At 41.1% G+C, this 15,645-nt stretch overlaps 1 protein-coding gene across 1 annotated transcript in view; it reads right to left on the bottom strand.

Annotated features, from left to right (window-relative positions):
- Nucleotides 1-15,645, bottom strand: part of WASL (WASP like actin nucleation promoting factor) — a 50,445-nt gene extending 34,800 nt beyond the window's left edge. Inside the window, exon 1 of the mRNA XM_059471836.1 lies at nt 15,220-15,645. Coding sequence (XP_059327819.1) covers nt 15,220-15,333 — 114 coding nt within the window. The 5' untranslated portion in view covers nt 15,334-15,645. The remainder of the gene's footprint in view (nt 1-15,219) is intronic.

Raw genomic sequence — 15,645 nt, 5'->3', positions numbered from 1 at the left:
CAAGTCTTAAAAAGTTGCTATACTATGGGGGGAAAAAAAGGCAAGAAGGTGTGTTAGTTCTATGATCCCTTGCCATATTCAAAGTTTACTGCAGGATAAAACATTAGACACCACTGAATGCCCAGGAGACTGCTGGTCTTCATTTTGTTCTAGCAATAAGAAGTTGCATGCTAATGTTTGTTTGTCCCCCATGCCTCAGTTTCCTCATGTGTAACATGTAAGGGAGACACTGACCTTTATCACTGTAAAGTGCTTGGAGAACTACTGATGAAGAAGTATTATGCTGTCACAGACAAATTATTTTTGGAGGGTGTGAGATATGTGCCAATAGCTGCTAATTGCTGCTAATAGCAAAGGTTAAGACAGGTTAATTTCCACATCTGTTTTAGGTAAGGAAATGGAGATATTCTTTCACCATGGGGGGGGATGCCCCTTGAGTCTAGTGACATTTATTACAGCTAACAGTTTCAATTACCATGCCCAAAGGGGCTTCTTCTCTGCAGATACCAGCACTACTTTTACCAACATGCTGTGGAGGCCAAAAGCCACTTAAATTCACCCGTCTGTAAACAAACTTTAGTTTGGAAGCAGTGCCACAGAATGGTGGTCTTAGATGGCTGAATGTACATAGATCTCCGGCTTACAATTTAAATCCCCTATTTCTATTCTAGACCAATCATGGCTGCAAATTCTTTGTAACAAAATTACTAATGCTTTTGTAAGACACCATCACACTTATTTCACACAGTACATTTAACTTGAGACTCTTAAGATGGAAGACTAAAGAGCACAATCATATGACTCAAAACTTCCCATGTACCTGGAATGTCTCAGTGGTCTATTCCGTGAAAACCCCTGAGCAATAATAATCCATTAAATCTCAGTATGTAGGCATTGAAAAAAAATATAAAACAATGCACCAAAAAACAAGTTGTTTTGAAAACCAGGCACTCTAGCCTAGTTCTGACACAGCCCTTCAATAAGGGCAATCTCACCATCCCCATGTACCTAGATCAATTTACAATGGATTCAGACTACATAGAAAAATGCTAGGGAGAGTTTGCTTCAGCTTCTGGCATTGCTACTTAGTCCCCTAAACTCCCCTAGGAGTTGAAAACTCCACTGTGGCATGGCCTCTGCAGGTAAATATTTATGTTTATACTCTCAGGTCAGGTATTAAAAATCTTCAATTTCTACTACTAAAGAAAAGTCCCCACAAAAAAAATTTGTGTTTTTGTTACACTCTCTCTCTTGACTGTCTAAATGAATAGTACAAAGGTAATTTAATGTAGTTTACTGAAGGAAGAAAACACCCTTAAGGAAAGAATTGCTGAGTTTGCAATATTCAATCTCCAGGGTGAAAAAAGAAATACAACTGAGCTCTGCCAAGCTGGGACTTCATAAAAAGTTCAGATTAAGAATTATTTTGAAATTCGGATATTAACAATGAAGTTGACGATTTCCTTTCTGAACTTACTACCCACTATCTGAAAATAAATGCAGAGGGCTGCTGAATGGGAAAGCTCCGTCCCTGAAGCCAAAATTCTCCTGTAACTCCATATGGTGCCAGAATATTTCTTATAATGAAGCTGCCTGCTTTACTAAACACACCAAGAAGAGCAAAAACTGTAAAGAATCTACTATTTAAAGTTAATGAAAAAGTGTTCATTTATACAAGTAAAATGCTTTAGAAAGAGGGCAGCAGGATGTTATTTTTCCACTGCACTTAACACTTCAGTGTCCATATCTAGTCACCAGTTTCCAGTTTAAAATATCATGTAATGCTTATTTTTTCTTTCAGTGCAGAACTGGTAGTACAAGTTCACATAGCAAAGGGAAGGAACAGATACAGTGATACTGCTCTCAATCTTAATTCTTAATGTCTGGATAATCAGAACAAAATCACCCTCATCGTCATTTGATGACAGTTAGCTCCCCATAACTGCTGTGTTCCTGTGTGTAACTTCTGAACATTGTTCAACAGCAGTAACATAACATATGGAAAGTAACGTGTACCCACCTGAATTTACAAGTAAAATAAACATTATTTCACTCTACTTACACCAGTACTAGACTCATGTGAGAAACAAAGCTTACAATAAAGAAAATCAATATTTATTAGACCAATATAAGATGTTAGAATCCACAGTCACATCAATATAATTGACATGGACATGGTAAAGATATTTTAATGACTCTTAGGACAGAAAACCTTTGTTTCAAAGAACAGCCAAAAGAAACATCTGGTCTGAAACTGACCTTTAAGCTTTTTGGTGAGTATTTTCTGAATTAATATGGAGCCAAAATATAAACTTAAATGAAAAAGATGTTAAGATAGCTTTGCTTGTGATCACAGTGAAGTTGTAACACTGATAACTACCAATCTGCATTGCACTGCAGTCCAATTAATCAGTATTATTATCCTAATCAAGCATCAGATTTGAAGCATTACATGTTTCAGTTTCTGAACTCCTTTTCTGCAAGTCTCCAAGTGTGTTCTGGAGCTGAAGGAGGCTAACATGCTCAATGCTACTGCTTCCTGCTGCTTGGGAGAACTGGCAACTGCTTTCTTGTCAGGTCAAGTGGTTGTCACTATCTGAAAACCTCCACTTATGCAATAAATTACAGTGCTCTTATGACAGTATAAAATCAGCAGGTAAACTGTAACACCACACTAACATAAAAATGTACATAATAAATGTTATGCAAGTTACAATCATTGAAAAGATAAAAGTTATTGTGACATAATGATTATTTTCTTCAGATGTGTAACACTTTTGGAAACAAGATATTCTCTGTAAGGGCAATGATGCACCCTAAATCCCAATGGGTGAAAGAAGGTACCCTTTGTCAAAGCAGACTTTGGACTTCCAGTTTTTGTGTGGATATTCCCTTCCTTTGTGATCAACTACTTCAGCTGCTCTGAGCACCTGAACAGCCTCAATCTGTTAATATAGAAACAGAAAACTCTTGATGTTGAGTGTATGAAAGATATCATTCCCATGAGTATACAGCTTAGAGAAAAAACAAGCCGGTTATCTCATAAGACAGAATTCAAGAAAAATTACACCCTCCTCAAGAGACTTTACATAAATATAGAAATAGGATACCTCTCCAAGTCTCCTGCAATAAATTATTACAGGTGTGGGACCTCCATAATAGCAATGCATTGCTAGAAGTTCAGTATGGTTGACTGTATATGTATCAGATTTAAGTCTGTATAACTGGGTCCTCAAAAGGCCGAGGAGATGAATTGCCAGAAGCTTTAAGGCTGTGGTACAAGCACTCCTTGTGGTACAAGCACTTCCACAAGGAAGATGGTGATGGAGAGCACCAGTAACACAGCTGGATCTTGGGAAAGCCTTGCAGGGGGACGAAGGGTTTGGGCTAAATAGAAAAATCTTGATTTCCTGATTGTGCCCAGGAATGGATACGAGACTCAGAGCAGACTTACAGAATAAATTGAGAGCCACTCAGCTTCACCAACAGAAGTGTCCCATTGAACATCTGTTACACAAAAGTGCATCCTTCAGAATGTCACTGCCATCCACCAGGTGTGATATTATACACAGCTTGAGAGTTTTTTACTAGATTATGTGGAACTAACATCTCTAAATCTGCCAATCCCTACATAAAAGCTTCAGTTCTGCAAGAAATGCAACAGTCCTCTGCAGAATTCCAGACTCCAAGAAGTAACATGTCAGCCAGCTCATTCCAGGACTAGGTTACTCTCACACACCAAGCACCATGCTGCACTTAAAGTGCCCAGAGCACCTGAATTGAAAAACAGCCTTGATAATACATGGCAGACATCTGTATTCAAGGCTGATTTGTTTATCTGGAGTAAGCCAACTATGAAACAACCTTTGTTAATTCAGACTTACATCATAGTGGTATTTTTTTTTTTGTATGTGGTGTCCTTGGAGAAGTTATTTCCAGTCAAATGGATATTGGTACTGCATCATCTCATTGCTAAAACAATTATTGCAGCTAGAACAGACATACAAGCCACCATCCTGAAATAAAGCCTAAAACCACTCAGCTGAACCAAATGCTACCTGTTGTAGGAGAAAACTGCTTGCACAGCACCAAGCCTCATCAGGGGACCAGCTCCTGCCAGTGCTGACTTATAAAAGTGACACTGGGAAAAAAATATGGCATGAAGGGAGAGAGGGAATAACCAGACACTCAAGGGGAAAAAATGGTACAATAAAAACTTGAGAGAAGTGTTCACAGAACTGAGGCATGCAAAGACTGCCTAGCTGATCTCGTGGACATAGAAGACAGAACAAACTGAAAAGTCTCCTGAGCTCATACCTTTATACCCCAAACAGAACCAACAACTAAGATGAGATACTAGCATAGACAGAATATGTGATGATCAAACTACCACTAATTACACTACCTGACATCTGGAATGGTCTCTGGAGCTCAATCAGGAAACAAATTACTGCATCTGAGCTGATGGGAAACTGCTATGACACTCCAAAATGCAGTAAAGATTCTAAGAGAACTAAGCACATCCCTGGAGGCTCTGAAGATGCACAGAACTTTTCTTAAATGACTTACAAACTACACATCAGAAAAGAAACCTTTAGACAGGATACATTTTCTTCGGCCATTGCTCTGCAAACAAGTGAAGTAAAAGAAATGCAGCATCCTTTAAGGTCATCCTTGCTGTACCTCATGCACTCAGTAGAAGCACAGCTATAAGTCAGCTACATCTCCTTACCAGAAGGTAAAATCTTTTTTTCCCTTCTGGAATCAGAGATCAGAAACCTTATGAGCTTGTGTTCACAGTATCAGTATCAAATAGACTTGGTAATTTGTCCACTGTAGCAGGCGATTAGTGCACAGGCACATTTTTGTCTGCTGTAAACTTCTAGGCACCTACATTTTCTCCAGTTTCCAAAAGCAATTTCTAGGAGCAGAAAGACAATACTGAATTTTGCTGCCAGCAGGAAAAACAGGTTTGATGTGAACTTAATGTCAAAGCAGACAGTAACGTGCACAGCAGCAGAGCTGACACTTATTCTGTGATCTACATGCTACTGACAATGCTAGAAGAGACAGTTCACATCTCCCCATCCCCAGAACAGCTTCTGTCTCCTTGCAGATTTCCCTGGTTGTGCAAACATGAGTTACTAAGACCTGGGCCACTTTCAGGATATGATGGGAAATGGTGAAGAATACATAGATACATAGAGTAACAAACTCTCTTCCCAACACAACACAAATTGGGTAGGGATGGCCCTACCCCATGTGATGTACCAGGAGCTGTTAACACCATTCTAATCTCAAAAACCACACTCATACAAATTTGAGCAACTACTAGGCTAGCACTCAAAACTGTGCCAGGAAGTGTGCCAACAAATAGAACAGCATGGACAGTCATGGAACAGTGCCTGAGTTCATGCTACTGCCCCACTTAGGTCTGTTAGCACAGCTGGCTGACACACCACAGGTGAGAAACAAGACAAGATGCATCCTTCTGCCACCAAGCTTAAATGTTATCAGCAACATAAAGGTATGGTCCAGACAGGTATGGTCAGTGTGAGAGATGGACTCCTTGGTAACACAAGTGAAGCCTGGACTAGCAGCATGAACACTTTTTCAATAAACAAATTTCCATACACAACATGAAAAGTGGACAGAGAAACAAACAGGATTTTTTCTGTCATTTACAGGCACAAAAGACCAGAGGTGTTCAAAGAGGCTGTTAAGCAAAAGCCTCAATGACAAACTGAAGCATTCAAAGCAAGACCTCCTAAATGACATAAAAAGATAAAGTTAAAACCATAACATGGAGTGATATCTACATATCCCAGCAAAACATTTAGCATCATATCCATCTCCATGCATCCTATAAAACAAAACTGTCACACAACTATAGGTATGTTGCATCTAGATGCTTGAATTAAGGCAAGGAAGGTCATGACCTGAGAAGAGGCATCAGCTGTTATTATCAGTCTCTCAGGTATAGGAATATTGGCACCTGAATATGATATGGACAAATCTCTTAAAGACAGAACTGTTTTTTAAAACAAAGAAATGGTGCATTGAATCGTTGAGTTCTAGACACCATGAGCAACCAGCACTTTATGTCACAATCACTCTTTAAATTTAAAACTACACAAGATTTTAAAGTTCCAGCTACACAAACTGAGCACCGTGCCACCAGTACAGTGTAACACAAAGAGGCCAACATTGTTTAAGAAAGGTCAAAACTACAACACTATTGTGTGGCTAAAAGATACTGGTTCACATAATATTAGCATAAAATTAACCCCAAACCTTGAATTATCAGGTTGATAAAAATATAAATGCTAATAAATGCATATCCAGTTATAAAATGAATTTCATACCTGAGACACTCTTAACTAAAACCTAAAACAAATAAAGAAAAAAATAGCCCTGCATTTAATTTGTTAGAAACTACTGCTTCCTTCCCTGCAAACGCAAGGGGAAGCTTTTGCCTGTGGTATTGCAGAGAGCACACACCACTACAGGATGTTCATAGTTTTCTTCCTCTTTTCAGTTAACCACAAGAATCAAGCACAGTTTTAGAGAGAGGAGCTTATTTGGATGCCTTTGTGTATATTTAGTGTCATAAGCCAAGTGATGTTTCTGTTTGCTTTGGCTGACTGAGGGGGAGTAAAGGGAAAAAATGTCTACTTAGAAAGAATGACCACATCTTAGCTGTGCTCAGAGAGAGCTGTCACATGGTTAGAGGAGCAGGAAATAACTTACAGTTCAGTCAAAGCAGGACTAAGCAGTTCTGTGGTTTCAAATCTGAGCCTGTAGAGTTGCTGAAGCTGTATCTTCCAGTATACAGTTTCTTAACATAGCAGCTTACAAACTGGAGAGCCCAGTCCTGCCTGGAGAAGCAGCAGTGAAGGGTGGAGCAGTGCAAGAAGCCTGAGGAAGACCACACTCCTTTTCTGTGTACCCTCCTCATATCCACCAGAAGCTCTCTTCCCTATAACCACATTAACAATGACTTTGGCCAGTGAAGACAAATACAGGTGAGAAATGAGTAATGGCAGGTCTCAGGCTCCATGCACTCCATGTGTGCAGCAGCAAAAGCTGCCTGGCACAGACATTGCCTCCTCTCCTCATGAATGTCCTTGAGCAGTGCTCTGCTGAGCTACAGACAAATGTCTATCCCAGCACTGCATATGGGTAGGACTACACATCTGGTGAGACACAAATCAGATCCTTGCTCATCCTTAAGAACAAAGGAGCTGAGGAACTGAGGAGGGGGAAAAAGGGAGTGGGGGGGGGAAATGGTGAGGAAGAAGGTCAGTCCTACCTGGAGATCTTTGTGCAGATTATGGATGCAGGAGCTGAAGGGAGAAAGGAAAATTCTGGAAGCACTTGAAGTGCAAGAGGAAAACAGGAAAGGAGGAAACCCTGTTACTGGGACAGGGCAGAAAACTTACTAAAAGAATAAAAAGTACATGTGTTAAGAGTACAAGGAGAACATGATGGAAGCAGAGACATGAGATTTGGAGGGAAGAGGTCACTATGCAGGACTTCAAGGTACCTCAGCAGAATGGGGCTTACAAAAGAACTAGCTGTTAAATTGATTCCTAAAATAGAAAATTCTTTTAAAGTCAATAAATTATTGCTTCTGTTACAAAATGTACTAGAGAGGTTGTAAAATAATCGGTCACTTTTCTTTATCCCCAACACAGAAAATATAAGAAATTAATACTAATTTCTTGTCCACAAGTCACAAACAGGTAAGTTGGCTGTCACCTTGAGAGAGGAGAAAACATTTAAGATCTACAGCCAAATTCCCACTTCCAAATATTCTTGCTTTTCAGCCTAGACAGCAAGACAAGCACTAGGGCTTGTTACTTAATCTCAACAAGTGCTGGCTGGCTTTTGGGACAGCCATTATCATCAGTAATACTTGAAGTAAACACATTTTTTAAAAGTATTTGTAATCTCAAAGGCAAGAGTTACCTTCACATAATTGAGAGTTCAAATAAAGAAAGCAGTTTTCAAAGCTGTTCAAAAAGGCAAAAGTCACACTTTCTTTTGTTGGGTTGGTGTTTCTCAAATTGCAGGCACAGTACCTTCACATACAAAATGTGCTTATATGGGAGCATATCTGTGCTCACTAAATATACCCCCCTTATGCTGCATAGTGGCTAATGGACAAGAGGAGATAAAAGCAAAATAACACATCTGCATTGAAGGCAAAGGAGATGAATGCAGGGAAATTCTGAATTACAAGATGTTCTGCAGGGGAAAATGATGTGTGAAACTGTCTTACAGAAATGGAAACACAACCTTAGTGTTATCTTTCAGCTTTAAACTAGACACACTGGAGGACAGAAAGATGTATTAACACTGTTTCTTAGAAAACCTAAAAAGAAAATGCTGTGTTAAGAGTGAGGATTTTAAGGACAGCTAAATAAACAGTAGAGGGAAAACAGCCTCACCAAGGTGGGGATGCATGTATGAAAGCAAGTGCCTAAAGTGAGAAGCAATCTGCAAATGTGTCGTGGAGCTCTGCAGCCAGCAACAGTTTTCTTGCCAGCAATGATCATCTCCACAGAACATTATGTCTACAGGAATTGAGTAATTCATTTAATGAACTTATTCCAGAATCATATATTCTTAACACAGACATTCTAATTTGAGATACCTAAAGTGTCATTTACTGCACAAAGAGGTGTCAGCAAAACTGTCTACCTTTAACTCAGAAGTGTCTGAGAAAACACTACTAAAATTTAAGAATTAAGCAAGTGAGCAAATTTCTAAGAAAGTGTCCCTATGATTGTTTGAACTGCATCTTCTCTTTTTCCATTTGGACCTTTGAGAACACCACTCCAGCGATGATCACAGTACACCTCAGGATCTTCAAATTTAACTACAATTGATCTGAAGGTCACACTTATTGTTCCCATTTTATTGGATATCCAGGCACCAACAACAATTCTGGAAGCCACAAAAGATGGTGTGGCAGTGCACCCAAGCAAATACCTGGAGAAACTAAACTATCTTGTACAGCATCTGAGCCACGTCCCAGTAGAGCGGGCTGTTTAAAACCACCCATGAAGTAGAACTTCTAGTTCTACTAAAGCCACTCTGCAATATTTACTGTTACAAGGAGAACCAACTAGCCAATAAAAAAAAATCCCTCTGTGCTAAGTAACACAATGTCAGCCTTTCTTCAAGAAACTGTACCCTAACCTCCTAACCTACCAATCAGCAACTCTGCCTAAGTGCCTGTGACACATTTTCGTTGCTTCCTGTATTTTATTATCTAGGTATTAGGTAATGAAACCATAAGTCTCCTGTATGCTAAGTTTTATTTCTGTACTACAAAGATTCCTCAAGAGACAAGCCTATGAAATGCACTCACTGGAGGAGAGGACACTATAAATCTTACCACACAGCTTCAAGTCAACAGCAAATTATCTCAGCAAACAGAGCATTTAGAGCTCCACAAACCCCATGTACAGACAGCTCTGCCTATAAAAAGCCAATGACAGGATCAAGCCTTTTTTCATGGTAGTTGATGAACTAGTACAAAGTTCCTAGGTGGCACTCACTCATCACACACAAATATCTTCAATGCTTCACTCCATCCATTCCAGCACTAAGCTAGAAGCTGCCAGTGGCAATTGCTGCCATTGCTGGCACCTGCAGCCACTATCAATGAAAGCAGTAGAGGAGTTCTTAATGCTGGCACAAAGTAGAGCAATAAGGGTCATAGGAATTCTAAAGAAAAAACAGGTGAGTTTTTTCAGGCAGAAGTACCAGAACTCTTTCAAAAAAAGAAATTCAAGATCTAAAATTAGAGCATTCCCCATTTTCATGTTTTTAGCCTGAAACTGCATGGTTCTTACGAGATGAATTTTACATTCTTCACTTGTGACAAATTCGGCTAGTACTACATCTTTCAGAACCAGAAGAAATAAGCAGAGAGAAAAATATTCTAATGATAAAAAATTCAAAACAATATTTACAAGCAGATAAGGTCAAGAAATCACATCAATTTTCCATTAAAAGAAGAACAAAGTAGTCTTTACATTTAAAAATTTGCATTAAATAGCAAACTCAATGCTTATCTTCTAACAAGAACCTATCTCTTCCTTGGGTGTGCTCCTAAGCAATCTGAACTAGGCTATCTGAACATCTTAGTGAAAAACTTGCAGTCAAAACTTGACTGTTCATCTGAATTCTAAATTAAAACTGTGCCCTCTTCTAAATTCCTTAATATGACTCTTAGCTGTGAAAAACCAGTAAGTAACAACACAACAGCTTGTGACTACAAATTGTTTTCATCCTGTTGTGCATGTATACCATAGGATTCCAGAGCACTTATCAGGAGCATGAGTGGCACAGCTGACCATGTGATTAACCACACAGATGCTGAGAGACTTTTGGCACTTGACAGCCTCCAAAACAGATAAAATATATCTACAAAGATGCTCAGAAGAGCTTAATGCTGAAGCCTTAACAGAGTGAGGTACAGGTTGTGTTTGCCTGAGTACATCACCCTTCATTCAGCAATACATAATGCTTCACAACAGACACACAGTGACTGGAACTTGTAGCAGGACCCACTCCTGCTACATACTCACTCCTACTCATATCAAGACAGAGTTTGTCTAGCACATGAAGTACAGGAACAGCCAGGAGAGATATAACCACTAGTCACTGAACACAAAAACTTCTGTTAGCTGAGTTTCTATCTTAAAGAGATTTAGATAACTGACAGTGAGGTTTATTGACAATTATGGGATTTTAAGACCTAAATTTCTGCCTTTTTCTCCTTAACCATAGCCCACACTTTGTGAATTGATGCTTTGTCTCAAATGCATACAGCTATGAGATGCAGTGCCTTCTAGACTGTTCCCAAGCAGTCTCAAAACATTTCTCATCCATGGGTAAGCAAGCTAAGGCAGTGAACTATGCTGTAAAGACATTAATAGCAAGCTGTGAGCATGAGGAACATACTCTTGTAAGGACAATGGTTGTACCTCTTGTTCTATGGAGTCTGATATGATCCATTACTGTGAAAATCAGTTTTGTAGGCACAGGTATGGTTCAAAGGAACTGTTAAGACCCCACTGTCATTTTCTCTACAAAGGAAGATTATCACTGATAACTTGTTCAGAAAACTCACTCTAGTGGATACTAGTGAGGTGTCTAAAGATGCTACATGTCTTTTGTAGAACAGGGCAAATCTCAAAAGAAATCCAGGTGTAATTCTCAATACTCTCCTATTCCACAAGACCCCATCCTTTACACTTTATCTTTTCCCTCCACATCTCATTTAGAAACAAATGAAAAGATGAGAGATTCACCACTGAATTAATGTGTCAGTTCTCCCTACTTGTACAGGGGATAAGTATTTTTTAAACTGCAATGTCAGTCTTTTTTGGATGTACAGACTGCAGCTAAACTCAAACTGAGGAGTCCCAACACTTGTCAGACACGTGAAAGTGCCCATTACTCAGACTTGTAGTCTACCTTCAAGCCCTAGTTCATGCTGTTTTCATAAGCACAAGTAATCTTACAAGGCCCTTCCTGATAAAACATTTAATTCTTATCAACTAAGAGCTATAACTGCCATTCAAGTTTTTATTTTGCTTTATCTCAGCTATTACTGCAATTTGTTCTTTGGCTCTGATACACAAACTTATTCTGGTCACATGCACTTTTAAAAGCAGCCAAAACAGTTTTCTTAGTTAGCTTACTGCTGTGTCACTTCTCTTTCTGCATCCTTCACCAGTTCCTGTTTACCACATGAACCACAGGCGAGATCTCACAAAGAACAACATATTCCCAGCCTTATTCACTGCACCTTATCCAAGTGGTGAGTAGCACTTCTAAGCAGCATAAAATATCCATACTCCATTCTACCTACTTCTAGTGCTACCAAATACACACTTCTCATGGTTTGTTTCTCAAAAATTATTTCTACAGAATAAACTAGTTTTTCATTACTGACACTGCTGACCAATATTAATCATGCAAATTATAGAAGTTATTTCTTTATTAGATTATAAAATGGACATCTAGCATTTACTTTTTCTTACAAAACTCATCATTATTTAAAATAATGATTAATAACTAATCAGAACTTATGCAAAAACTTTTAAGCTGGGCATAACTACAAAAATCATTAATATACACAAAACTAATCTCATAGCTCCACTTAGTATAACTGTACATACACTTTTATTTCCACATTATTATTAGAAAGTTATTCAAAACTTTTTAAAGAGAGCAAATTTTACACCTGACCTAGATAACAAATATCACAAACCTGAATGAAAATTAGTTATATGCCTAAACAACGGGAGTCCTAAAGGGCTTTATGCTGGATATATTCTGTAAATAATTCTACATCTGGATTCATATTTCAGCCAAATCAACTATAGCTACAGCTTTGACTATTAGCCAGTGGCTTGGTTTTGAAAGCCTCATCTGTCATGGGCAAAGGTATTTTAATTGCTTGTAGATTCAGATAAACATTTTACAGCTCAGCAAGTACAGAGGAAAAAAGAGTAGAGAAGAAAACCAATTACCCACTGTATGTACACTTGCCTATTAGTGAGTTTCTCAAAGGACCAGCAGTAGTGTGCAGAATGGTATCAACCTCAGCAACACAGAGTGATGGCTCTTCAGCATTTCCCCCTCTCACAGGAAATTTTTCTATCAGGGATCATTACTTAAGAGGCCACTGGACCTGTGTCCATTTCCGAGTTCACAGACTGTGAGTACTCAAAGTAATACACTTTGATATATTCCTTTGCTTTCCTATAGAACAAAAATCAGATAATTGAATCCTCAATGTTATTTCAAAATAGCTGCCTTGTTACCAGTCAGAAATAAAGGAAATATTGAAATAAATAAATTTCAGAGCACCACATGCTTTCTTAACTAAGCCCTTCAGGCCTGATAGCAGTGTTATGGCATCCATTAAGAACTCTATAAATTATTACTGCAAAGAGTATCTTAGGAGCATGGTTTAATGTCTCAACTTTCTTCTGGTGTTCAATGCAGTAGTGATCTAAACACGAGATTTAGTCAAACAAAACCTAAAATTATGTCAATGTGGCTGACACATCCAACAGCCTCTCCATGCCCCAGTGACAGAAACACCACCTACAGCAGCAAGGCAGCCCAGATATTTCAGGTGATTGCGAGAGTAAGCATTTAGCATCTTACAGAACTCACAAAATTTTCCTTTCTTAAAAAGCAGCACTTACAGTCAGAAACTTCACTACTGAGTAATTCAAACATGGATATTATGAGATCAAATATCAAGAACAAAAAGGCATTGATCAGCACAGCATGTTGAGTGAAGCTGGAAGGCCAAGAGTACCAAGAGTCCTACTGCACCCCAGCAGACACTGTGGTTTCAGGTCAGACAGCTGAGGCTGTTACCATCTCCAGGTACCCATTCCACTTCCCTGCTTAAGGCAGCGCCCTCCAAGGGGCAGAATATTCCATCTGTGCACTTGTTTCTCAATTTCTGGCTCATGCCACACAGTAAGCCAAAAAAGCCTGGTTAAATACCTCTAGATCTTCAGTGCTTAAGTCCTCAAGACTGAGCGGAGAACCTCAACTTTACTAAAATAAGCCTATGATTAACTTAGCACAAAGGGCTGGGAAAAGAGGAAACAACAGACCACAATTTGAAGAACCTCAATTGGAAAGTCATCCAATATTGTGTGTAAATCAGAAGAATGTGTAATTTCAAGCAAGCTGTAAATCCCATGACACCCAGATCCTGAAGATATTTACCTCCAGTCTGCTTTCAACATACTACTTATGCAGAAAATTTGGGAGCTTAACTAGGTGAGTTTTACAGCTGAGTATAACAGAAATTAAAAGTGTGTTCATCTGACAAGAAAAAAAATCAAGTTACAGAAAAGCAAACTGAAAATCAATTTACACACAAATTCATGAACTATTTTTTTATATTTAAAGAAAAAGTGATACTGGTTTTTTTTTCTTTCTTAGCAAAGAAGTAGAAGATATGAAGCATTGCCTGAAATTAACCGAGGCATTTCTACAATTCTATACTTTTCAAAACATATACTTTAGGGGTCATACCTTCTGACACGCTGAAAGTTACTGTGAAAGCATCTTATCTAACCCACCCCAATGTAAATATTCTTTACTTCCTCTTCCCTTGCATCTTATGTTTTCCTCTCAGCAGTTTGATCAACCATACCATTTCAAAGTCCAGAGAGTTATGTGGAATCAATATGACTACACGGATATCCTGCTTTAAGTCACAGTTTTAAGTTCATGAAACACTCTCCATAGCTTTACAGCAAGTGCCTAATAGTATTTTAGGTACAAGACACAATGCACCAGAATAGTCATTGTTCTGAAAATCACTGTTTTTAAAAAAGCAGCTTCTTTTCCAGTGAAAGCGTTTATCTTTTGAAGCTTTCAAATAGTTCTTTAATATAGATAAGTAGTTTTAGTACAGTTTTACGTTACATGTAAGAAGGTATTCTGAAACCGAACTTACTGATATAGAAATAGGAAAATATGCAGTATTTGAGTACACGAACTTGTTGTTTACGCTAAGAAAAGCGCAGACTAAACCCAAGGCAGGCCTAGCACTGATACGAGCCTTCCTACAACTTGGTGCAACACTGCTTTGTTGTACCGCTGGTGTACCTGGGGTCCGTCCCAGCCTCGCCGAGCAATGGAACTTTTACGGCCCCGGAGCCCCGCGACTGCTGCTTTGCGGCGGCTTCCCCTGCAGCGCCCGGGTCGGCGGCAGGGCAGCGGGAGCCCCGCCGGCCCCGGGAGCTCCGTATGCCGACGGGCAGCGAGGCGCGGAAGGACGGCGCCCACACCGGTGCCCGCGGCGCTCTCGGAGCCGCCCGGCGCGCCCGGTTCCGAAGCGAGCGAGGCCGGGCCCGGCGCTCAGGGCCGGCAGCCCCGCCGGACCGGGCGGGCCGAGGGGCCGCTGCCGCCGCCGTTCATCGCTCCCCGCCCTGCGCTGCGGGCGAGCCGGGCGGGCAGCGAGGCCTGCGAGGGCCGCCCCCCGCCCGACGCCGGGACGGGGCAGCGGAGCAGGATGAAACTTCCGCAGCCTCAACTTCCCAGCGCCCGGCCGGGCTGTCCTCACACGCCCCCGCCCGCCCCGGGCCCCGACCCGCCGCGCCCTGGTGGGGCGGCTGGGGGTGCCCCAGTCCCCTCGCCCCCTCGGTCGGGACTTACCACGCATTTTTTGCCGAGGAAGCCGAAGAGGCTCTCGTTCTCCTGCGGGGTGAGCAGCAGCGAGCCCACGTTAGTGACCCGCCGCGGGGGCTGCTGCTGCGGGGCGCCGCTCATGGCCGGGGCCGGCCCGGCGCTGCCCTCGCCGCCCTGCGACCGATGGCGCCCGCGGCCCCTTCCTCCCCTTCCTCCTCCTCCGCCGCCGCCGCCGGGGCCTCACAGCAGCCGCATCGCTGAGCCTCTTCGCGGGACCGGGGAAGGAGGGAAGAAAAGAGGGGCGGCGGGCAGGGTGCCGGCGAGGTGAGCGGTCGGGAAAGGGGGTGCCGGGCAGCCGTGCAGCCGCGCCGGAGCCGCTCCGCGCCGGGGCCGATCCCGATCGCTCCCGCCCCTAAACTTCCAACTCCGGCCCGGCCCCGGCGGCCGCGCGAT

Source organism: Ammospiza nelsoni, chromosome 5, assembly GCF_027579445.1.
Source record: "Ammospiza nelsoni isolate bAmmNel1 chromosome 5, bAmmNel1.pri, whole genome shotgun sequence".
In the NCBI taxonomy this organism is placed as follows: Eukaryota; Metazoa; Chordata; class Aves; order Passeriformes; family Passerellidae; genus Ammospiza; species Ammospiza nelsoni.
Note: the sequence above shows the minus strand (reverse complement) of the source record. Positions and strands in the feature narration are given on the sequence as shown.